Below are 25,063 nucleotides of genomic sequence, written 5' to 3' on the forward strand. Positions count from 1 at the left end.
GAGCGGGGCGGCCAATCGGGTACAGCAGGAAAAAAGGGGGCGGGCCGCGATGGAGCAGCGGCGGGAAGCGGGGAGTGGGTGGGGGCACCAGAGGGATTAGCGAGGCACAGAAAACAAAACACAAGTAAATACAATGCAGGAGATAACACAAGTACAAGAGCAAGAATACAATGGGCACGAAATCAGGCTAAAAAGGGAGCAAGTACAGAAGGGAAGCAGTGAGCACGAAAAAACGAAGAATCAGGCCAAAACGGAGCAGGGACAGCGAGCAGCTGGGGGTGTCCTGAGGTAAGGTCACTGAATGTTTGTATTTTTTATCAATAAATCCCTTCTGCAATCCTTAAAACCATCCTAAGTGGGTCTGTGTGTGTATGTATTTCATCCGTCGAGAACTTGTCGAAATATGTAATTTACAACGTCTTTTTTCCCACGGAACAAAAACAATATGGCTCCATTTAGATTCAATATTAAAAAGCTGTAATGTACCATAATGGTTACCAAACTAGTAAGTATTTTGATATGTACTTTCAATAAAGAATTGATTAAAGTATGACAATAAATATAGCTTCCCATATATTTCTATTTCCAATTCTCGTGGGTGTAGCTAATTTTCACTTCTGCTTGAGAACACATTTGTAGTAATTGTACATACAAATATATTTTTAGCCCACTTTTGTGATATTATTTTCCAGTTTCTCTGCTGTACTTCAAGGAAGTGAGAATGACATGAGATTTGTGTACTGTGCATCCTGCATTTGTTATATGCTTAACAACTGGTCAGGCATGGATATGAAGAAGGCCATCAGTTATATCAGGAATAGCATGGTAAGAGTAACTACAGACATCTGTGTTGTGAGTGTGTTTTGATGACGCTCATTTCTATCAAGTTTGTGTTTTGCTGGTGGATATTGCTGTTAGATTTTTCGTTTAACCTGGAGGTTAAACCTGTTAGGTTTAAAACGCATGACTTCAAAAAGCTTAAATCGTCTTTGTTTTAGTTTATCTGATTTATTTATTATTTTCATTTAACGCACTGCATTATTGTAGCTATTATTTATTATTGATCCTCAGCTATTAGAAATATCCACTTGCTCCTAGAGATGGAATAATCCCTTTTCGACATCTAACAGCAATGTTTTATCATATTATTCTGACCCTACCACTGGTACCACCAGTAATTACAATAATCTAGAGCTGTACATTTTCCCTACCCTCAGTTCTACTTTATGACTATCAAGCGCACGGACCTTGTAACTTTGTCTTATCCTTCCAGTTTTTTTTGCGAAAATCTATTGTTCTATTTTTGCATGGTCGTCTCCTTTAGAATTTCCAGTCCTGCGCCTGGAGCACGTCCTTCACAGAATGTCATACCCATTTGATATTATACCTCGGCAGATACATAACCATTTCTTGTGCAAGGCCAATGGGATTATGAATTCGAAAGCCTGAAAAGAAATATATTTTTGAATGCCAGCCAAAGAGATGTGGAGTAAAAGCAATAATGAGATAAACACGAAATGCACACTGGAACGGGAGAACATGGCAGCCGTTAGCTAGGCGGTCGCTTGCCTCTGGAGGCACCTATGTCCCGCTCCTAAATGCGGCAAAGCTGAGACCCTTAAACCTGCATAACTTGGTTCCGATGACCCCCGCTTCTACTTTTTAGCGGTCCAACTTACTTTAGGCGTCAAGGAAATGTGTTTTGGAGTGCCCGCAGACCTGCCGCGTTGGACCGTTGCCACCCTGGAGTTGAGGAGGGGCCGCAGAGCGGTTGCCCGGGGACTCCTCCGAGACGATTCAGGAAGAGGCAGAGGCAACACAGGGAAGCTACCTACGCTATCCATGCTGGAGAAGGTTGTCTGTTCGGAAAAAATGGGCGACTATTTGCCCTCGGAGAGCGGTGGGCTTACCCCGACTCTTTTGTTTTTGCAGCTACTACAACATGAGGTACAGGGGGGCCGTGTGGAGTGGGGCAACCTTTGCGCAGTTCCCACTAGCAAAACGCCTGTTAGAGAGGACGGTAAGCTTGTCCTGCCTTCTTTTTTCTTTTTTTTTTTTTTAACACCGCAGACTCGGTCAGAACAGACATCGGGAGGTTAGGAGGGGGGGCTTTCTAAGACTAGCATAGCTCCTGTTAATATAAAAGCCCTGATAACAAAAAACACAAAGAGATGTAGGAAGCATGGGGGAATAGCGCAGGGGTCGACAAAAGTGAAATCTGTTGATAAAAATATCAAGTTGCCCTCAGAGGGTAAACCTATCACATATAACCGCGTAACTCAGAGGAAAGGAGGCATTACTTTGGTTGCAGTACCTGAGAAAAATTCAACTTTCCAGCACTGTGAAATTAAGGGCTGAAGCATTAAAGCAGGCAAAGTCAAGGGTACCTCTCTAGATTCAAATATAAGGATTACCCCCTCTCTAAGGTCTTATTTTAAAATTCAGCCACAGGTGCTAGATGTGCCAACACAGGGGGAGACACTCAGAAAGAGCTCGGGGCAGTTGAAGTTGGGGCCCCTCTTGGAGGATATGGAGGAGATAGAGGTAGCTGGCATTCCCCTCTCTGCAGTTGACGTTACTTGTGTGGCACCTAAAACCTTACAAATCGTTTGAACATTCAAAAACCCGCTGTGCATCTGATCAAATATATTTTTTATTCCCCTCTCTGCAACATAAATTATATCCATAAACAAACAAACTTGCAATTTTAGGATCGGCTTCAACTATGACCTCGGACGAGGGTAATGGTCACGCTGGAGGAGAAAGTCTTGCCTGTGAGAGAATGGAGGCCTGTGGCAGTGGAGAGGAGGGGAACATTTCCAAGGACCACGGCACGGTGGGGTCCTCCTTGGCATCTCTGAAGGGGCTTTGTTCTACTCTTTCAGTAGATATTAGAAAGAGCTTTTCTGTTTCGGAGGCAAATCAGGGGGAGATCAGGCTTTTCTGAGAGTCACTTGAGAAAAAAGTTGATCTCCTAAATTCAAGGACTGTGGCTTTAGAAAGCTCTGTTTTAGAACTTAGGGACGATTTGGGAGCAACTAATGCAGATATATCAGTGCTCAAGAGGGAAGAGGCTGTGCTCCGGGACAGACTTGAAATGTTGGAAAACAATTCTTGGCGTAATAATCCACGTCTTCTGAATGTTCCTGAGGGAAAGGAGGGTGGAAGATCTTAAGGCCTTTATCTGAGGAGGACTTGAAGAAGGACATACAGAGGATCCACAGGGACCCATTCAGGAAACAACCGAACCTGCCAAGATTCTGAATTGTGCCTTAAAACAAAAACAAAAATCCTTGAAACCCAGAGATTTTGCTATTGAAATCCGCTCTGACCTGGCATGCGTCACTTTGGATAAACAATGGGAGCTGGGTAGGAAAATGGACGATTTTAAAAAACTTGGCGCGGTTGCCCAGCTAAAATTTCCTGCACTTTAAAAAAATTATGCACAATAATAAGATGTACAATCTAAAAACCGTGCAGGAGGTGGGTGAGCTTTTTGGAAAATTTAGCCAAAGCCTCCAAATAGCTCAGCTATGTTGTTACACATACATTTTTAGCATAGGTTTTTCCGGGTTTCGGGGAATGTTTGAACCCTACTTCAAGATTTTAGATCTTTGAGATACCAGGTTTTGGAAAAGATAGGTATGATGTTATCATATGTTAGTTATTCAGCCTCATCGAAACACATGGGGTCATAGCACCAGAAGTAAACTTTTAGGAAGACTGAGACAGTGAGTCCTTTTTGGAGCTTCAGCTTCCCGTCTTTCTGTAGTACTTTGAGCAGCTAGGGACAGGGGAGGTTGCCCCGGTAGGCAGTATATGGACTATCTGTCCAGGTTAATGGGGTAGGGTTCTCCAGGGAGGGGTTCAAAGGGAGGGGGAGGAATGAAGGGGAGCACGGGGTGGGGAGCATAGGGGTTAAAAATCTTCATTCACCTTTTTCTTTGCTTTATTTATGGATGTCGCGCTTGGTTTGGGATCAGCGTTCGGGGAGACCTGGCATACTTAAGATTCCGATGTTTAAACTTTACAGTGTTTATCCTGGAATGTCAGTGGCCTTCGAGTGAAAAATAGGAGGGCCAAAATTTTACAATACCTCAAAGATTCCCCTGCTGAGATAATTATCCTACCGGAGACACATCTCCTGAAAGAGGAAATATGTAGAATGTTTAGGAAGGTCAGATGGATCGACACTGTGTCTGTTCCAATCAGAGCACCAATATCAGGGGGGTGGCCATTTTGATTAAAAAGCAGGCAAACGCCCGGGTCTTAAGCACAATGATAGACCCAGGTGGGTCATTGTTAAATTATCTGTTCAGGGCTCTCTTAACAGTGGTAGGCTATTATGGCCCTAACCAAGATGACCCCTCAACTTTGAAAACTATTTTTGCAAATTTGCTTGAATTTTCAGAATCAATTATTTTGGCTGGTGATTTTATTGTAGTTCTGAATCCTCAGATGGATAAGTCCCCAAGCAGTAGGGCAAACGTTTTGTCTAAGTCTAGGACATATCTTCAAATGATGATGAGGCAGAATGGATTGTGCAATATTTGGAGAGAAAGGTCGGGCTCCCAATTAGGTGTCTCGTTTTACAACCACAATATAGACACAAATCAAGGATCAACTACATTCTGGTTAGTCATGATCTGAGGGGCAAAATTAAAGATATATACGCTACCTGACTCCCCACTTATCAGACCATGTGGTTGTATGAATGGACTTAATTTTGGCAGAGAAAGAACAATCAAGGGTGTGGACGTTTGATCGTTCACTACTACTGGACGAATTAGAAGCCAAATACTTATCCCAGGAGACAGAATCCTTCCTCAACATAAACGTCGGTCGGCTGAGATCTCAGTATTATGGGATGACTGGAAGGCTTACCTGAGAGGTCTGGTCACAAGTAGGATATGCTACAATAACAGGCAATACAGAGAGGAGGTAGCGCATATGGAGTTTGAAATGAAGGCAGTGGAGTTGAGTCTTAATAGGGAGGATGATATTATAAAACGTCAGGAGTACCTGGCGAAATTGGGAACCCTGAAAGGTCAATTAGAGAGTACTATCCAGACGAGGATTTCCAAAAGATGGGAGGCCGGTAAACTTGCCCATTTTGAATACGGGGCGGGGGCTAGTAAACTGGCATGGAAAGCCAAGACTGACAGGGTTTGTAATATCATACAGCAAATTGATAATGAACATAATAACACATCGGTAGTTACAGACGAAGAGATTGGAGAAGCCTTTTTTGCTTTCTTCCAAGATCTATATAATGAAGACAACATGGTAGATAGCAACCATGCTCGGGAGTGGATAAGTGGGATTAAGCTCACCTCTCTAAACTCCTCCCAACGAGAAAACCTCAAGCTGGATATATCTCAGCAGGAGGTCAGGAAAGCTATTTCTCCCTGTAAGGGTGGTAAGGCTGCGGGGCCCGATGGGCTTCCAGTGGAATGATACAGATCCCTGGGAGAGGCAATCATTCCGACTATGACAGCACTGTTTAACAAGATATTAGTTGAAGCTGCTAGATCTCGTGGGGAGAAGCCACTATAACACTGATTTTGAAGGCAGAAAAAGCTCCAGTGAATTGTGGGTCATGTAGACCCATTTCTCTCTTAAACACAGACTACAACGTTTTCACAAGGATCTTGGCAGATACGTTGGGTGCGGTGGCGGGAGGATTGTATATCAGATCAAAATGTTTTTTTGAGAGCCAGGAATCTATTCGATCTTACTTAGGATTTTATCGGAGCTATTGACCTTGCTTCCACCTTTTCATTACCCCTCGTAGAAATGACATTAGACGCCATCAAGGCTTTTGATAGGGTCACCTGGGTTTATCTCTTGGCAGTGTTGGAAAAGTTTAACTTTGGGCAGAAATTCCGTAGAGTTATCCAGCTTATTTATAGTGATCCATCAGCAAGACTCTTAGTTAATAGTAAATTGACCAACCCTTTTAAGATTACATGTACATCGAGCCTTTTGCTCAGCGTCTCAGGGAGGAGATGGGTATTGCATCATTCAAGTTTGGGGCATGGGAGAGGAAGGTAGCCCTGTATGCGGATGACGTTTTGATTCTTACATCTGATCTAGAGTTGTCCTTTCCTCATGTCATTAGGTTGGCACAAGACTTTGGGCAGATGTCTGGTTATGAGGTTAATCGGAGAAAACCGATACTATGTCGTGGAACCTGCCGGAGTGTCGATACCAGACCAAAAACTATATAAGATACTTGGGGGTTAGGATTGTCCAAAACATAGATAAGATTTCAGGGACTAATCTTGCAAATGTCTCCATGGAGTGCCAGAAACTCATTAAATTGTGGACTCATCTCCCATTGACCATTTTGGGTAGAATTAATTTGATTAAAATGGTTCTATTACCAAAAAATACTTTTCTTTTTAATACTATTCCTTTGCATTTTGAAAAGCAGGCCATTGATGAACTTCAGCAAGCAATCAATTCATTTTTATGGGTTTAGAAAGCTACGAGGATAGCTTGGAAGAAGCTACGGTGCAGGAGAGAGAAAGGGGGCCTTACACTACCGGATCTCCAATACTACGCCTGGGCCTTTCACACAGCCGCACTCTAGAATGCGGCTGAAATCCCCAGATTTGTCGGAAGGGGGGGGGGTCTTGTTTTCGGCTATGCTTGATGTACAAGCTTAAATTATTTTTCAAGTTTGGCTCCTTTGTGGGACTCTCCAGGGGCTTCGGATTGCTTGAAAGATAAATTGGCAGCCCCACTTAAAACAGCGGGGTTTTTGGTGTTGGGCGATTTGGCTGTTGATGGTTCACGTTTGTCTTGGGCATTACTTGATAATAAGTTAGAAGAGGGCATGTCCAGGTTTAAATATCTGCAATTGCAGAGTTGGTCCCAGAATCTTAAAAAATCTATAGGTAAAGGGAACACTCTAGAGGAGCAATTGGTATTGAGGCCGACAGGGAGGACAGATGTGTCATTCTTTTACTGGGCCATAGAGGAAGTCATTGGTGGTGATTTTAAATTAGCTGAAGAACTGTGGAGAGCCTCTATACCAGGAGAAGACTGGGAAGATCTGTGGCAAACTTCCTTTAACACCTTCTTCACAGTTGTAAAGCCAGCCTGGTTTAGGAGGAACCATTACTTCACTGCACACAGAGCTTATTTATCTCCTTCTAGACTCTCTAAAATAGCAAAGGGCCGCCCTGCCAGTTGCAAGAAGTGCGACTTGGTGAATGCCTCAGATACACATATGTTTAAAGATTGTTCAGCTATTTTTGAATTTTGGGAGAAAGTAGGGGCAACCCTAGCTGACATTTTGGAAACCCCATTTCAAATGTCCCTTGCCCTGATCATCTTTGGCATAGCCAGTCAAGTCACAGGCCCTGCTAGGGGGTTTCTATTCTATGCAATCTTGCTGGCCAGACGAGAAATATGTAGGAGATGGGTAGAGGCTACACCCCCACTCATTCAAATTGACTGTCCTCCTTATATAAGACCTCCAAGACTGATTTGGGTAGATTGCAGAATAGTAGAAAGAAGGCACTATAGGATTGTTTGCTTAATTGGTCTCCTTTCTAGTTTTAGAACGAGTATATTTATCTATTTAGGGGTTTAAGTTGTAGAGTTTTCACTTTGAAAACTAAGCTTTGGATCCCATGATTATGCCTCTCTGGAAGCTCTCTCACTGTGCTGGGCCTTGCTCTTCTCCCAGTTCCTACATCTTGCTGGCCATTAGCTACAGTCTTCGGTCACGATCAGTGAGAGTGCGACCACCCTCTCCTTTAAAAAGAGAGGTCAGCTACATTTTGTAGGTTTTGTTGTATACCGGTAGGCGGGCGGTATCTCTCGGGTCTCATCTCAATTGTCTACGTCTCTTGAAATAGAGTAACGGTAATGACATCCTACTTGTTTTAGTTGACTGGGGTGGCAAGGCGAATGAGGATTTAAAAAAGAAATGCAGACTTTTGGTTTGCCAGTTGTTTTGTATGGTAAGTTTGCAAGCTATGTTTTGTGGAGCTAACTGGATCACTGACACAATATTGTGGTTACAAATATCGTTGACAAACATATTGTGTCAAAGATAGTGTTTTCCACAATATCCTGTTCCTATACTTATACGGGTAAGGACAAAAATATTGGGGAAAATATCTTTGACACTAATATCGTCAAAAAACATACACTTGTATGAATACACGTGTGTTTAGGTGTGTACACAGTGTAATACAATTATTAAAAATATAGATTTTACATGATATTTTTATTTGTTTATATTTTAAATTTGCTACTATGTAAAGATCTATCCGTACACACTTTATGAAGCCTACATTCCTCGGCTACCGCCCACTCCTGCAAATCCGCCCTCCATTTAGAGCGCCATGGGTATGGGGCTGGCCCAGTGTATAGCTATCCGACTGCGTGCTAGCAGCAGGCTGAGCTGGGCACATTTATAGCCCATTTTCCTTCCCTTCTGTGGTGGGGGGGAGGGGCTCCAAACCAAATAGACAATGACTGATTGAAGTCTCCACAGCCATCTTTGTCACTCTACACATTTCTCTGTGTACCTCTCCGCAGTACAGCTCAAGCTGTGCACAACTCCAAGCCACGTGGCAGAAAACAGCAGGCGTATTCCCACATATAATGTAACCTGGTGTTCTCGTGGGATATGCTCTATGAAGTCGGGCCGAGTCAAGTAGGATTGATAAAGAAAATAGAAGTGCACTAACTTAAAGCGGACATTGCTTGCCACCTCGCGCCCAGCACCATTCAGTGTCTGACAGTGGGGTATCTACTTTCCTGCCCCACGCTTCCAGTTTCATGGCAACTACCATCTTCCTGTCTGCCTTCAGCTCTACATTCAATCTGGAGATGATACCCTTATAGGAATCCAGCTCCAGAATTACCTCAAGTATATAAGACTTCTGTGGCTCATCTGGAAAGGTGGGCCATATACCTCGAACACTTCGTGAAATGCTTACATATTGCAATAAATGCTGATTGTCAACCCTGTAGTGTGCTCTCATTTCCATCAGATCCATGAAAGTACCATTCATAGACAGATCTCCCGCATTCTCGCAACCCCCCATTATCCAGCCCTTAATACTCATGGACTCGCGAATATGCAGGAAAGGGCACAGCCACCAAAGTGAGAGAAGCGCTTTGTACGGCACTCTCTTAATAACTTTACGAACTGCCCTGTCCCATGCTCTCGCCACACTAGCAAAAAAAAACAGTGTCCGATGGAAGATCCCTCCTGCACATCAGCAACCGGAGAAGCTGAGCAATACCAGCGGACCCAAATTTCAATTTTTCCCAGTTGGGTTCAATCTCGCACTATATTGCCACATATTGTAGGAGACCTGCCAGATAATATAAATGCAGATCTGGGAGCCCTAATCAACCCTCTCCTAAATCCAGCTTCAGCAATTCCAGGTGCACCCTGCATCTCTTCCCCGCCCATATCAAATCTACAAATAGCTTAGCTATTCGTTTAAACAGTTCCGACAGCTGTGTACAAAAAGAGTTCTGCATCAGATAGAGGCAACGGGGAGGAGAACCATTTTGCACAGGTCCACCGACATCACTGACCGTGACCGTATGATCCGAAATCGGATCAAGCGCTCTAGGCCCTCCAATTTGTTTTCCATATTCAGAGCATATTGGAGGTTTCTATCATGAGTAATATGCAGTCCGAGATACCTAAAGCAAGGTATTTCCCATGGCGTTCCCACAGCTGGAAGATATGTCTCTTCCCTTCCTGTCAACGTGGCCAGTGGATAAAGCACCGTCTTCTGTCAATTAGCCTGTAGCCCGGACGCCGCACCGAAATGTCCCAGTAGCTGCATGAGGAGCAGGACTGATTGCTCAAAGTCTTTTACATACACCAGTGTGTCATCTGCGTATATTGAGACAACGTGACAATTGCCCCGACTGGTATGCTCCACTCTAGCAATTGGTCCCTGAGGTATATTGCGAGTGGCACCGTTGCAAGCGTGAACAACTGTTACATGGAGCAGACCCTTTCTATACTAATGGCCTCGGACATCTCAGTCCCCATTCACACTCTGGCTGTGGGCAAGGTATAAAGCAGCCAGACACACGACATATATGTGGTCCCCAATCCCATACAGTCCAGGACCTCCCACAGGTATGGTCATAACAGGGTATCGAAGGCCTTTTCTGTATCCAGCGATATCAAGGCAGCTCCAAAGTCACATGTTTCATGCATCACATGGGATAACCGCCTGAGGTTCATGTGCAATTTCCGCGGCACAAAAGAACACTGGTCTTCCCTCACCAAGGGTTTGATTACCCACCTCAGTTGTAGTGCTAAAACGTTTGCGAAATGCTTTATATCAACATTCAACATGGCGAGAGGTCTGTATGACCCCGGCTTAGGAAGCATGAGTATAATCGCTTTTCACATACGCAATGGCAGCTCACCCCAGTCATGGACTTCCAAAGGGATTTCCAACAATGCCGGGAGCATAGTGGCAGCTTGTGCCTGGTAATACTCAACCGGCATTCTGTATGGTCCCGGACATTTCCCTCTAGCCATATCACAAAGCGCCTCCTTCAGTTCCTCCAACGTTATAACCTCGCCTAACCCCTCCTCCTGCGCCGGTGTCAAACGCGGCAGAGCCTCCAAGGCTAGGAAGTCAGCGGCTTCCGTATCCACCTGTTGTGACAGTGCAGTATATGTTCCAGCAAGGTGAGCGCGCAGCCGCTGTGTCACGGCCAACTGGCCCATGACCATATTACCATCAGATGGTCTGAGAGCATATATTGTAGGAGGAGGGCATTCCCTCTTTAGCACCCATGCCAATATGCACCCTGACTGACCCCCTTCCCTATGAAGCCTTTGGCGATAATCCTTGTGGACATGACAATCAACTTTATCCCAGATCTTCACCACTACTCTATGTGCCGCTGTCAGTGCTTGCTCGTCCCTCTCCTGTCTCTGCATTTGTCGCTGCTGCTCAGCAAGCAGTATTTCCTTCTCTCCCAATTCCCACTGCAGCTTTTTCCTGATGCCATATGCTTTACGGTAAACAACGTTTACAACTAAACTTTTACCACGCACTACCATTACAACGCAGGCATTACAATGCAAACCATTACAACGCATTGCGCTGGGGGGCGCTCTAGGATAGGGAATAAGTTTAATTTTCTATCCAACAACTTCCCTAGTGTCCACAGGGACTGGAGTTGGAATAGAAAATTATACTTGCCACTGTCCAGCACCTCTAAGCGCTATGCGTTGTAAAGGTTTGCGATGTAAAAAACGCGTTGTAAAGGTATGCGTGGTAAAAGTATGCGTTGTAACGTCATACATCCATGCTTTACCCAAGCTTCAGTGCCTCCCATTCCATGAATGTGTGCTCGCCGTACCACAGTTGAACTCGAAAAATCTCCAAAGTACTTCTTGCATATCCATTTCACATTCAGTGTCTCTTAGAGACTCAAGCCTGAATCTCCACAAAGGAATAGCAGGACGCCGACTCGGCACTCTAAAGAGTAGAGGTGCATGGTCAGAAAGGAACTGCACCTGATAAGATGCTTTCACAATGTGTAGAACTTCCTCACCAGCAATAAGGAATCTATCTAGTCTTCTGTGTGTACCATGCGTTGGGGAATAACAGGATTATTTCTGCACCGTGGGGTGAAGCTCCTGCCACACATCTGCTAGTATTAGTCGGTACATGGCCTCCCGCAATCCAGCCATCGTACGAGGTTTCATGCCCACTCACCACAGGTGCCTATTGAATAGCCTGTTCAACAAACAATTGAAATCACCCGCCCAAACCATCGGAGAGCCTGCATATGGTAGTAATGCATCCTCCAAAGCACCAAAGAACTCACCATTGTCAATATTGGGAGCATACATGTTCATCAGACACACCTCACGGCCACCCAGCATACTATGTAGCAGTATATGGCGCCTCTCTACATCCGCAAATTGTCTCTTCAACTGGAAGGGGACTCCCGGTGCCTCCCAAATCAATACCCCCTGGCGTATCCTCGACCTTATCATCGCCAAAGAGGACGCTATTCAACTTGAGTCTATCCAACCCTGTGACTGGTCAGAGCATCATATTGTCACATTCTTCATCAATGAAAAAGTCAAACTCATCACGGCTCAATCCTCCAGACCTAAAGTCTGGAAAAGAGACCTGAAAAAACTCAACCCATACTCCCTACCCCCGAACAGCCGCGACCTCCTGCTCCCTCCTACGGGCGCTACAGATGTCCAATCCTTGACTGACCACTATCTCAACGCCATGACCTCAATAATTAATGAGGCTGCTCCCATGCAGCTAAAAAGAGTCTCCGCTAAAATCTCCAATCCATGGTAAGACGGGAGTCTCAATGAAGATAGACGAGCCATGCGAATGGCAGAGCGCACCTGGAGAACAGCTCCCTCTGCACTGCACCTGAAAACCCTGAAGAAAAAGAGAAACGCCTACTTGAGGAAAATAAAGCGCTCAAAAGCAAACTTCTTCAGCCTCCAGCTCGACCAAGCAAAAAACCGTCCAAGAAAACTGTTCGAGCTAATCAGAACACAAGCCAAGGAACAACCCCAACCTCTCAGTACTTTGTGCGAAGCACCCTCCTGTGAAGACTTCGCCGCTTTCTTTACCCAAAAAACTGACAACATAAAGAGTGATCTCCGCATTGACGCAAGCCTCTACACCACACCCAACTGCATAACACCCACCGAACCAAAAAACAATGCTACATGGTCATCCTTTGACACCTACTCCGAAGAAGAAATAGGCAAACTGCTCAGCACCTTGAAACCTTCCAATCACCTCACGGATCCCCTCCCTGCCAACGCTGTCAAAGATTTCACCCCATTGCTCCTTCCACTCTGGACTAAAATTATCAACAGCTCGCTCCAACAAGGAACCATCCCTGACTCCCTCAAAGTTGGACAAGTCACACCTTTACTAAAGAAACCTACTGCCGACCCATCCGACCTAAACAACTACCGTCCCATTACCAATATTCCCACTCTCGCCAAACTATTGGAAAAATGCGCACAACTACAACTGACTAAACACATTGATCAGTTTGATCTCCTCAACCCTCATCAATCAGGCTTCCGAGCAGGACACAGTACTGAAACTGCTATGACTCACATAATTGACGACGCCCTTCAAATCCTAGATCAAAATGATACCTGCCTCCTCATCCTTCTTGATCTCTCTTCAGCATTCGACACTGTTAAACATGAGAATTTACTCGAACTTTTGAACACAAGAATGGGTCTATCTGGGACTGTTCTCAAGTGGTTCACCTCCTTTTTGCACAACAGGTCGCAGAAATTCAAGAGTAACAACCTGATGTCCTCGCCAATACCTGTTTCGTTAGGCGTCCCCCAAGGATCCTCCCTATCACCAACTTTGTTCAACCTAGTTATGGAACCTCTCACCACCTTGCTACAAGCATCCAATGTACTTTTTCACATGTACGCAGATGACACCCAACTATATCTCAAACTACAATCCCCCAATGACATTTTACTCCTGAACTCAACAATCAGAAGCACCCAATCCTGGCTTGCCGATAATCATCTCAAACTCAATGCTCTGAAAACAGAGTTCCTTCTGATCTCACCTCCCGCAAAGATCTCTACCACTCAAACCTGGCTTAAACAGCTAACTGCACTCAATGTCCTACCCACCATCGTGGACTCAGCAAAATCTCTAGGCATAACTCTCGACTCCAATCTCAACATGCAGCATCATATCAGCAAGGCTACTAAGGGAGCGAACTTCCAAATCAATACCCTGAGGAAACTTAAACCCTTCCTACCAGCCAAAGACTTCCAAACTGCAGTACAAGCACTAGTAATCCCGCGAATTGAATACGGCAGCATCGCCCTCTGCGGTCTCCCGTTAACCACTACTGCACCCCTAAGAGCTTCTCTAAACGCTGCAGCGAGACTCATCACTGGGTCAAAAAAACACTCGCATATCTCCCCTGACTTGAAATCCTTGAACTGGCTGCCTTTTGAAGCCAGAATACATCTGAAAATCGCCTGCATGACACACAAGGCTGTACACCTGAGCTCTCCCGGATACCTCACTCAGAAGCTGTCAATCTCTGGCGGCTCTAGAAACACTAGAGGCACAAACAATCTTCTGCTAAAACCTCGAAGATTCCGGAAGGAAAAAACTTATAAATGCTCTTTCTCAGGAATGGCACCCAGGATCTGGAACTCACTCCCTCCTGAAACCATCCACTCCATCCTGAAACCGTCACACTTTTTAAGAAAGAAGTAAAAGCTATTCTCATGGCCAAATACACTTGATCTATTAACGTGGATCTGTAAAGACCCTGCACCGATCTGTATTATTCTGCACGATCCCTACGACTATGTGTTTTTCCTGTATTATTCTGCTCGATCCCTACGACTATGTGTTTTACCTGTATTATTGATGCACTTACCTGACTATCTACCTGCATTATTGATTTACCTGTGATACTATGCTCCCTCACGTACCTACCCATCTCACTTACTACCTATAATTTCGCTATACCTAATGACCTGCTATTCACTCTCTTGTTGGTATTCCCTGCTTTGTAAAGCGCTCTGATATCTGCAAAGATCTTGTTCGCGCTATATAAAACTTTCAAAATAAAATAAATAAAATTAAGTATGACGAATAGGTAGCGGAGTAAAGTTGCTGTCACCATTTTTTACCAAGCTTTTGGGCTTCCGCCTACATGAGGTGTGTCTCCTGAAGGAAGGCAATGCTTAACTTCATGCGTCTACGGTAGGTCTGTGTTTGGTATCTCTTAAAGGAAGTGAGCCCCTGCACATTTAAAGACCGCATTGGTACTTCTTCAGCCATTGCTCATACACCCGCACACACACACTCTCTGCCCTCGGCCACCTCCACCACATCTGCCCACCCCACCTATCGATAGGATTTATTGTTGCCACAAACAACATAAAAACACTGTGTCTTGACTAGAATAAAAACCTGTCCTCCACCCTATCCCGGGTAAACACCCCCCAACTTAACTTGTGCCTGCCCATACATCTCAACCAACTCTCCCCGTTGACACCACTGTACCACTCAAATGTCGGAGTCCAGTGGGACCCGTCACAAATGTTACCTTATGAGAAAATAAACGCTACGGAATCAGATGGTTAAGTGTAAATGGCCCAGTCGCCACCCCACGCCTATGTGTCCCACCTTCACCAGCAATGAGTGTATGTGCTAAACAGTAACACAATATCAAATGACCGATTGGCCAATAAAAACAATGATATACTAGTGAAATAGAAAGGTAAAACAAAAAAGGGGGGGTTGTTGGTAGGGGTTAGCGAAACAAAGCATGTCTGTGCCCCGTCAATGGCAGCCACACCGTGCAGTTATCCCAGTGACATTAATTACATAATGAAGGACCCAGCAACAACGCGCAAGAAAAATTAACACGTATCTAATCAAACACAGTCCCACTTAGTGGACGAGTATGTCCTAAATAGTCTCATTTAAGGCATTGCCATTGAGAACACCCCGCTCGAGGCAGGGCATCTCTTACCGATTGTCGGTGGTGCTGACCCTCACCCCACAACCCTCCGACACCACTTCTCCTTCATACCTCTGAGACCCCTGTAGCGTCCAGTGGTGCACCCTCAGCCTTCTGCATCTCTGATGACACCAATGTAACCATCTCGGCCAGCACCCTGTCCTCCTGCCGTTTAGATTCCAAGGAGATAGTGCAATTAGTCTTCACTACCACCCTTGCACCACATCGTGTCCTCCTTTTTGGTCTGCTTTGTTTCCATGGCTGCGTTTCCGGTGCTGCCTGAGTACTAGTCGTGTCTTGCCTCCTCACAGCGTCCGCTGCTTGCATCCGGGCTCCACTCCTTATCTCCAGCCAATCCCACATTTCCTCCGGCATCATGAAGAAGAAAGTCCGGCCATCATGAATCACCTTGAGCTTGCAGGATATAGCAACATATTTTTTATTTATTTTATTTTATTTTCAAAGTTTTATATAGCGCGAACAAGATCTTCACAGATATCAGAGCGCTTTACATAGAGGGGTACATGAGGGAACATAGTCAAACAATAAATCAATAGATCACACAGTACAAATAGGTGGCTGCAAAGCCCATCACGTGAGTAATAAGACAACTCATACAAAAAGTAAATGGTCAAGCATGTAGTACAGATCGGTGCAGGGTGTTAACAGAGTTCGAGATAATAGATCAAGTGTATTTAGCCATGAGGATAGCTTTTACTTCTTTTTTAAAGAGTGTAGTGGAAGAGATAAGCCTGGTTTCGGGAGGGAGTAAGTTCCAAATCCTAGGCGCCAATCCTGAGAAGGAGCGCTTGTATGTTTTTTCCTTCCGGAATCTTCGAGGTTTCAGCAGAAGATTGTTTGTGCCTCTCGTGTTTTTAATTCCCCCAGATATTGTCAGTTTCTGAGCGAGGTAGCCGGGTGAGTTTAGGTGTACCACCTTGTGTGTCATGCAGGCGATTTTCAGATGTATTCTGGCTTCAAAAGGCAGCCAATTCAGGGATTTCAAGTCAGGGGTAATATGGGAGTGCCTTTTTGACCCAGTGATGAGTCTCGCTGCAGCATTCAGAGAAGCTCTTAGTGGTGCGGTAGTAGTTAGGGGGAGTCCGCAGAGGGCGGTGCTGCCGTATTCAATATGTGGGATGACTAGCGCTTGTACTGCTGTTTGGAAGTCTTTGGCTGGGAGGTAGGGTTTAAGTTTCCTCAGAGTATTGATCTGGAAGTTCGCTCCCTTTGTTGCCTTGCTGATATGTTGCTGCATGTTGAGGTTGGTGTCAAGTGTTATGCCTAAAGATTTTGCTGAATCCACTATGGTCGGTTGGACGTTGAGTGCTGTTAGGTGCTTAAGCCATGTTTGTGTGGTAGATATTTTCGTGGGAGGTGAGATCAGAAGGAACTCAGTCTTCATAGCGTTGAGTTTGAGGTGGTTATCAGCCAGCCAAGATTGGGTGCTTCTGATTGTTGAGTTCAGACGCAAGATGTCTTTGGGGGATTGTAGCTTGAGATATAGCTGAGTGTCATCGGCGTACATGTGAAAGTTTACGTTGGATGCTTGTAGCAAGGAGGTGAGAGGTTCCATGACTAGGTTAAACAAAGTTGGGGATAGAGAGGATCCTTGGGGGACGCCTAGCGTTACAGGTATTGGCGAGGACATTAGGTTGTTGCTCTTGAATTTCTGCGACCTGTTGTGAAGAAAGGAAGTGAACCACTTGAGAACAGTTCCAGATAAACCCATTCTTGTGTTTAGTAGTTCTAGTAGATTCTCATGTTTAACGGTGTCGAATGCTGAAGAGAGATCTAGAAGGATGAGGAGGCAGGTGTCGTTTTGGTCTAGCATTTCAAGTGCGTCGTCAATTATGTGAGTCATAGCAGTTTCTGTGCTGTGTCCTGCTCGGAAGCCTGACTGGTGGGTGTTGAGGAGATCAAATTGCTCAATGTGTTTAGTCAATTGTAGTTGTGCGCATTTTTCCAACAGTTTGGCGAGAGTAGGAATATTGGTGATGGGACGGTAATTGTTGAGATCAGAGGGGTCGGCTGTAGGTTTCTTTAGTAGAGGTGTGACCTGACCAACTTTGAGGGAGTCAGGAATGCTTCCTTGTTGGAGAGAGCTGTTGATAATTTTAGTCCAGAGAGGGAGAAGCAAAGGGGTAAAGTCTTTTACTGCGGAGGCAGGGAGGGGGTCCGTGAGGTGATTGGATGGTTTCAGGGTGCTGAGCAGTTTGCCAATTTCTTCTTCCGAGTATGTGCCGAAGGTTGACCATGTAGCATTGTTTTTTGGTTCAGTGGGTGCTAGGCATTGGGGTTTGGAGTAGAGGCTTGCGTCAATGAGGAGATCGCTTTTTATTTTGTCAGTTTTTTGGATAAAGAAAGCAGCGAAGTCTTCACAGGAGGGTGCCTCACGCCTAGTGTTGAGCGGTTGGGGTTGTTCCTTGGATTGTGTTCTGATTATCTCAAACAGTTTTCTCGGGCGGTTTTTTGCTTGGTCGAGTTGGAGGCTGAAGAAGTCTGATTTTGAGCGTTTTATTTTCCTGAAGTAGGCGTTTCTCTTTTTCTTCAGCTCTTTTAGGTGCATTGCTGATGGAGCTGATCTCCAGGTACGCTCTGCCATTCGCATGTCTCGTCTATCCTCATTGAGACTCCCGTCGTACCATGGTTTGGAGATTTTAGTAGAGACTCTTTTCAGCTCCATTGGTGCAGCCTCATTAATTATAGAGGTCATAGAGTTGAGATAGTGGTCAGTCAGAGTTTGGACATCTGTAGCGCCTGTCGGTGGCAGTAGGAGGTTGCAACTGTTAGGGGGCAAAGAGCCTGGGTTGAGCTTTTTCGAGTCTCTTTTCCAGACTTTGGGCTTGGAGAGTTGAGCCGGGTTAACTTTGACTTTTTCATTGATAAAAAATGTGACAATATGATGATCTGACCAGTCACAGGGTTGGATGGACTCGAGTTGGATAGAGTCCTCTTTGGAGATGATCAGGTCGAGGGTAGAACCTTTCTCGTGGGTCGGGCTGTTGCATATTTGGGTGAGGTTAAGGGCATCGAGGACATTTTTAAGACTATTTACCACTGCGTCGTTGCGATCGTTCCAGTGGAGGTTGAAGTCACCAAGGTATATTTGGGTGAGTTGCCGTCCGGAATTGGTTGAGATCAACTCCATTATTTCTTGGGAAAAGGTGAAATTGTCCCTGGGTGGGTGGTAAATGCTGTGAAGCGAGCATATCGGTTTGCCCTCACTAATAATGTCAAGGCAGATGTATTCCCAGGATGTTGGGGATGGTAGGGAGGTGGAATTGACTTTCTGAACAGAGAGGTTGTTCCTGTAGATGCATGCGATTCCACCACCTATTTTGCCTGTTCTGTTGTGCCTGATAATGTGGTAGTCGGGAGGAACCAAGATGTCCATTATAGGTGTCGAAGATTCAGTTAGCCAGGTTTCAGTCAAGATGATTAGGTCAAGGTCCCGCGATAAGAGGAGGTCAGCAATGGCGGCGGAATGTTTCTTGGCTGATCTGCAGTTGAGAAGAGTGCATTTGAGACGGGGTGTGTTGAGGGTGGTAGATGGTTCTAGAGAGAGAGGGACTTTTCTAAGGTTATTGGGGATGGAGAATCTGCTGTTTAGTGTGGGCGGTCTAAGGGGATTTGAGTGTATCGTGGGAATGTTGAGGTGTGGGGTGGTTGTGTTATTTTGGGGGGCTGGGTCATAGGAGCGGAGAAGTGTGAGTGTGTCGAGGTCAGAAGAAGAGTTGTGGGTGCGACGAGGGCGGTTGTTGCGATTCCGACCTGGGATTGAGGTCAGATTGGGGGATAGCTGAGTGAGAGAGTTAGTCGAAGGGTGGGGGACAAGTTGGGCAGGGAGGTGTAGTTGCGTGAGACGTTGCAGGGGTGATGCGGGGGCCGAGGGCAGTTGCTGCGCCTATGAGCAGGGATTGACGCCCGGTGTGGGGCGTGTTGAGTGAGGGAGTCAGCCGGCGGAGTAGGGGACAAGTTGGGAGGGAAGGTTGAGGTGGGTGAGGGGTGTATAGGGTGTGTAGAGAGTAGTTCTTTGATGGTGTGTATGTCTTCTTTGATCTGAGTGAGGGTGGCCATGATGTAGTCCATCGTGGGGGAGGTGGTGGGGGTGGAGGTGGCAGTCAGGGGCGATTGGCTGACAAGGGAATTTGTGTGCAGGTGGGGGAGAGGGCTGGTGTTCGAGCAGGTCTGCGTTGTGTTGGTGTGCGGGATGGAGTTAGGGAGGCGATAGCTTTTGGGTGGGAGGGGTGTGGATGAGGTAGGGAGGACGTTGGTGGTATGAGTGAGGGCATTGGTGGTAGGCGGGGGGGTCAAGGTGTAGTCTGGGAGACTGATAGCCGTGGTGGGGGTGCAGGGAGGATAGTGGGGGCTGAGATTAGGAGGGGAAGCGGCATTGAAGATGATCCTGTTGAGGGGAGGGGGAGTTAAATTAAGAGAGGAGGTATGTTCTGCGTAGTTGGTTAGAGGGTAATGGGGACTGAGAATGGGGGGGGATAAAGGGGGGGATTTGTCGGAGTGCATGTTATTCTGGTGCTGGACTAAGTTAACATATATTGCAGTCCCGTGGCTAACAGGTTTTGCTTGACAGCACGGATTGATTGTCTCTGTAATTGTACTGCTCTGGTGTAAACTGGGAAGATTTGAATGATTACATTGCCGATCTTCGGGTTTCCCTGATTCCGGACTATCTGCAAAATGTCATCCTGGTCTCTGTAGTTCGGAAATTTTGTGATAATCGTTTGTGAGGGAGCTCCTTGCTGGGGCAGCGTGGTCCGTAACCCATCCGCCCTTTCCACAGTGAAGAATCTGGAGAGCTTGGCAGACAAGCATTGATTTCATCCAGTCCTCCCAAAAAGACTTCGGAACCTCCCATCTCAGCCCCTCCAGGAAGCCCATGAATCAGAGGTTACACCTGTGCGACCTCACCTCAGCATCTTCCATCCTGGCCTCCAGTTTATTCGAGAGGGCTTCCAGTGTGCTCACTGTTTTCTTTCACTGGCAGACTTCTTCCCAGAGGTCGTTCCCCTGGCTCTCCATCTCCGTTGAGCATTACAGCACCTTTTGTAGGTCTGCCCTCAACAGGTTCACATCAATCTAGATCGCCTCTACTTTTGCCTGCACCACCAGGCCAGACACCTCAATGGCTGCCAGTATCTGAGTTCCTGATGGGTCCAGTGCAGTCCGGAGCTGGTTCCTCTCCTGTGTACCTGCTAACCATGACTTGTATGCAGGGCAGTGTATTGATTCATTTTCGAATATTGCGCGGGCGCGTAGCCTTGTTCTTGTCCATGGTGCAATACGACGGGCTCATTGCCCTATATCCCAAGTGTGCAGAAAGTGTCTTTGACCTCAAGCCAGGTCTGTCCATAAGTCTAGGACTCGAGTACCAGTTGTAGTCTCGGTTCTGGCCCCTAGAGTCTTCTATACCTAGCTGCACCAAGGAGGTCCTTGTCATATCAGTGACTCAGCCGCGCCAGGTGAGTCCACGCAGCAACCCCATAGCACTTTTAACACTGTAAGGGCATGTCCATGAATGCACCAACTGCATCAATAGAGTAGACGGTCAAATGATCCAGAATCCCACCATTAGGTTGCAGGCTCTAGCGCTGAGGTCAGTTCCAACTGGATGAGCATCAGTAGTCCATGAATCTGGCAAGCATTAAACACCATTGGTACATTTCCAGAGTATAAATCTGGCAAGCATTAAACACCATTGGTACATTTCCAGGGTATAAGCTACACCATGAAGCAGATTACGTGGACAGTGGAGTGGAGCTCCTGAACAGCCCCCCTCCCCCAGCATGAGGCCAAGCGCACCAACCGACTCGTATGTTCCAGAGCCTATCCCAGGCACCAGCACCTTAACCTCACAGCCACTGGGTCGGGGCCATACAGCGCAGTCGGGGGAAGTCACACGCCCTTCACTGCCCACACATCTAGGAGCCGGGGGAGGAAGCGCCAGTGCCACTCAGCCACATTAATCGCCCTTGCGGGGACCTCCACTGGAGATGCCGTTCTCCGGTGCTCACCGCTCCATCCGAAGCGCTCTCAGCCAGAGGCTGCCCTCTCTGCCGCTCCACTCGCGGTTGACAGCCGCTCCGCTAACTGCGGGCTCTGCTGACCTACATCTACTCATGGTTAGGCCCTTGTCCACCTGCTACCAATTCCACAGGCCTAGCTCAGGGTCCAGGCCCACGGCTGTGCAGAGCCCATGTTGTCCGCAGCAAGGTCGTCGGCGGATAGCTGCTCTCCAGGGCACACCTCCTGCGATGCCTTCACGTGCAGGGTGGATCCCATCCAGGTGTATCTCAAAGGAGCACCACTTCTTCTCTCCAGGGGAATGGGGGGAGGGGAGAGGGGCACATCCAAGGCTCGACTCCATTCTGCGCAGCACCTCAACCTCGTCTGGGTGCTCACCGCCTGTCCGGCATCCGGCGCCCCATCTCTTCCTCAGAGGCCAATATCATATCTCAGCTGGAGCCCCCACTCATCTGCAGGGGGTAGGCAGCATTCAGGGGCACAGGCGGCAGTATATTGAAGTAATTATTTTATTGGGGCTGTAAAGAGTATTTAGTGCTGCCGCTCGACCATCTTGTAGGCCATGCCCCCCCAACGCTGCACTTGAACTGTTTTTTAAGCAAATTTCTTAATTTCTCAGCATGTTACTCGCCCACATAGCTACTCACACATCCACGTATACAACCATAAAGCCACTTACACACCCATACACACAAGGATGCAGTCACACATCCACGCACATAACATATGTGAAGTAGTATCACTCTGTAGTAGTGCACCTAGTATACTAATTTAACTTTTGTAGTAGGTTACTATATATGTTTAACACCCATAAACTCTTACACACACATTTACTTGGTGATGTCATCAGTGATGTCACTAACCATGTCATGAGTGATGTAATATGTGAGGTTGTAAGCAGTTCATTGCTGGCGCGTAAGTTCTAGTTAGCTCATGTAACTCTGACTGCTGAATCTTACTGGTTTCGTACGAGGAAAATCTGAGCCTAGCTATAACGTCCCTGTAACCTTTGGAGTTTTCAGTGAATATATATATATAATATAATCAGCTCTGTTTCCTCGTGTGTAAACCTAGAGGAAAAAGCACTTGCGGGGATGAGTTCAAATATTTATTAAGAACTCGTGCAGAAACAGACGCGTTTCAGCTGTTGCCTTTGTCAAACGTCAGCACCCTGCCTTGTGCATAATCTTCGGCGTCTCTTTCAAACGTATGTTGTTTCCTCTGTTTGATTTTTTTGTTCATAGTTGATTAGCTGTTTCTTCATAAGTTCTTTAAGTTCTCTTGTTTGGCCTTGTCTTCGTCTTTGGCTATTTAATTTTCAAGCTCTTGGATTTCTTTGAGATCTCGGTCTCTTACTCCACGCGAATTTGACTAAGATAGAGAGATAGGCGAAGAGAGCACTCGTCCGCGAATGCGCTGGCAAAGGTGGAGCAGTGCAGTCATTTGTGTTCCTGCGCACCATCGCTGAAGACTTTCATCTAATCAGTGCATACTCTAATACAGCATGCCTCACAGAGCGAGCAGCCCATGCGCACTGCCGCCTGGCTCGGCCTAAATACTTCTTAGCATTGCCATATACCCAAGCAGGACCACACGTAGGCAACCTAATACTTGTGAACAAAGGGCATGTTAGCAAACTAAATGATACAATTGCAAAGGATGAAGCTTTTTGACCACACCCCTCTAACTGGGGCAAACCTTCGGGTGGGAAGTGGGTTTTTTTGGGGTGTTACACACCCCTAACAAATGTATTTTCTGAGGAAGAGTTGGTTACAGGTGCTTTCAGTTGGGTATGGTGAGGTTTCTGTCAGATTTCACCTTGGATTTTTGCAAGCATACACTGACAAAAACACATGCACTCTCTCATCTCTGTTTTGAAAGTTATAAAAAAAATTCAGTATTTTACAAAATAATGTGTTTTCTCTCACTTAGTACTCAATCTGCATTCCTTTCCCTTTCCTCTGCCTGATAAGCCCCTCATATGTGCCCTGCTTGTTGTATAATGTATTTTAACATTATGTCAGCATGATTGTCGTAAATCTGAAGGTAACACCCCCCCCCCCCCCAAAAAAAATCTTACTGACCAAGCTATGCCCCTGCCCTCCAATATGAATGAAACCTTCACACCACAAGTTGAGGGAATACAGCATTGTCATTTTACGCAGGTACTAACAACCCCAATTGACAAAATGCATCCTGCCAGGACGGCTCAGACTCCAGTCTGTAATGCAAACTGCAGGCCCGTTTAGAAAAGTGATCCTGCCAGCTGGCAGTGCTACGAGGCCCTACTAATGACAAGCTGTGCACTATACTAATGACAATAATGAAGGACAACTCCGACCCTATTAATGAATGTATCTCATATTGGAACACAAAAGGAAATCTTTAAGAATTAAATGCCCCTGTGCCACGCGCTACTTGGGCATTTGGCTGAGTAGAGACTTGGACGAACTTTGGAGGTCGAACTTTGGGCGCGCGGTGGACTGGCTCGCAGCTAAGATCCCTTTATGGAGCCGCCTGCCGCTGTCCCTGGCCGGTCGCATCGCTTTAGCCAAGATGGGGGTCCTCCCTAAATTCCTTTACCTCTTCTCCAACATACCTATCCACCTAACTTCTCATTTCTTTCGCAGGCTACCTTCTCTGGTCGTCGCGCTGGTGTGGGCGGGGCGGCAACCCAGGATTGCCTATGATCTCCTGAATTTGCCCTTGTCTGCCGGCGGTCTGGGTGCACCTGACTTCCGTCTCTACGCCCTGTGCGCTCAGGCCAGCTTCTTGCATTTTTGGCTTCACCCCACCCCCTATCAGCCCCACGTAGCGGTGGAGATTGACGTCGCTTCCCCTTGGCCACTGACACCTGTGCTGTTCGCTCCTGCGGTGCGCACCCGGGCGGAGGTCAATACGGTCGAGATGCTGCGCTGGGCATGGTCCTTCCTACGCTGGCTTTCTGGTCTCTCTTTCCTATCTACCAATGCTATGCCCATTATAGATCACACGGATTTCCTGCCTCTTTAGTCCTCTAGCATGTCGCGTCATGTGGCGCGGCGTGAGGACTTTAGCAGATCTCTATCCGGAGAATTCATTCTACTCACTTTCGAAGTCCCCATCGTTACAGGACACGCTCCTGTTCTATCAGCTGCGGGCTACCTGCTGGAAACTGCACCCTACCTTCCCACAACCCCCCCTACTTTCCCGGCCCTGGATTTTGTATATACTTCCGCGTCGCCACACAAGTTAGTCACCAAACTATACGCCTTTGCCCTGTCATCTTCCTCCATCTCCTCGACCCGGGCGCGCGAAGCATGGGGTGCGGATCTTGGTATTGATATCTCGGAGGCCAACTGGCTTTACTGCTGTAATCAAACTACAAAACTCATCCCGAACTATCTGCTCCGCTTGATTCATTTCAAATTCCTGCATAGATTTTACCGCACCCCCGTGCATCTCCATCGGCTCGGGCTTCTCCCTGAGGACACTTGTATGCGTTGTACCT

General features: G+C 46.5%; 1 protein-coding gene across 2 annotated transcripts in view; it reads left to right on the plus strand.

The window, feature by feature from the left end:
- PGGT1B (protein geranylgeranyltransferase type I subunit beta) overlaps window positions 1-25,063 on the plus strand; it is a 315,684-nt gene that overhangs the window by 171,116 nt on the left and 119,505 nt on the right. For both annotated transcript variants that reach the window (XM_078675523.1, XM_078675524.1), the window contains exon 6: window positions 693-825. In XM_078675523.1, coding sequence (XP_078531649.1) covers window positions 693-825 — 133 coding nt within the window. The remainder of the gene's footprint in view (window positions 1-692; window positions 826-25,063) is intronic.

The sequence above is a fragment of the Lissotriton helveticus genome, chromosome 2_1 (assembly GCF_964261635.1).
Source record: "Lissotriton helveticus chromosome 2_1, aLisHel1.1, whole genome shotgun sequence".
NCBI classification, from domain to species: Eukaryota; Metazoa; Chordata; class Amphibia; order Caudata; family Salamandridae; genus Lissotriton; species Lissotriton helveticus.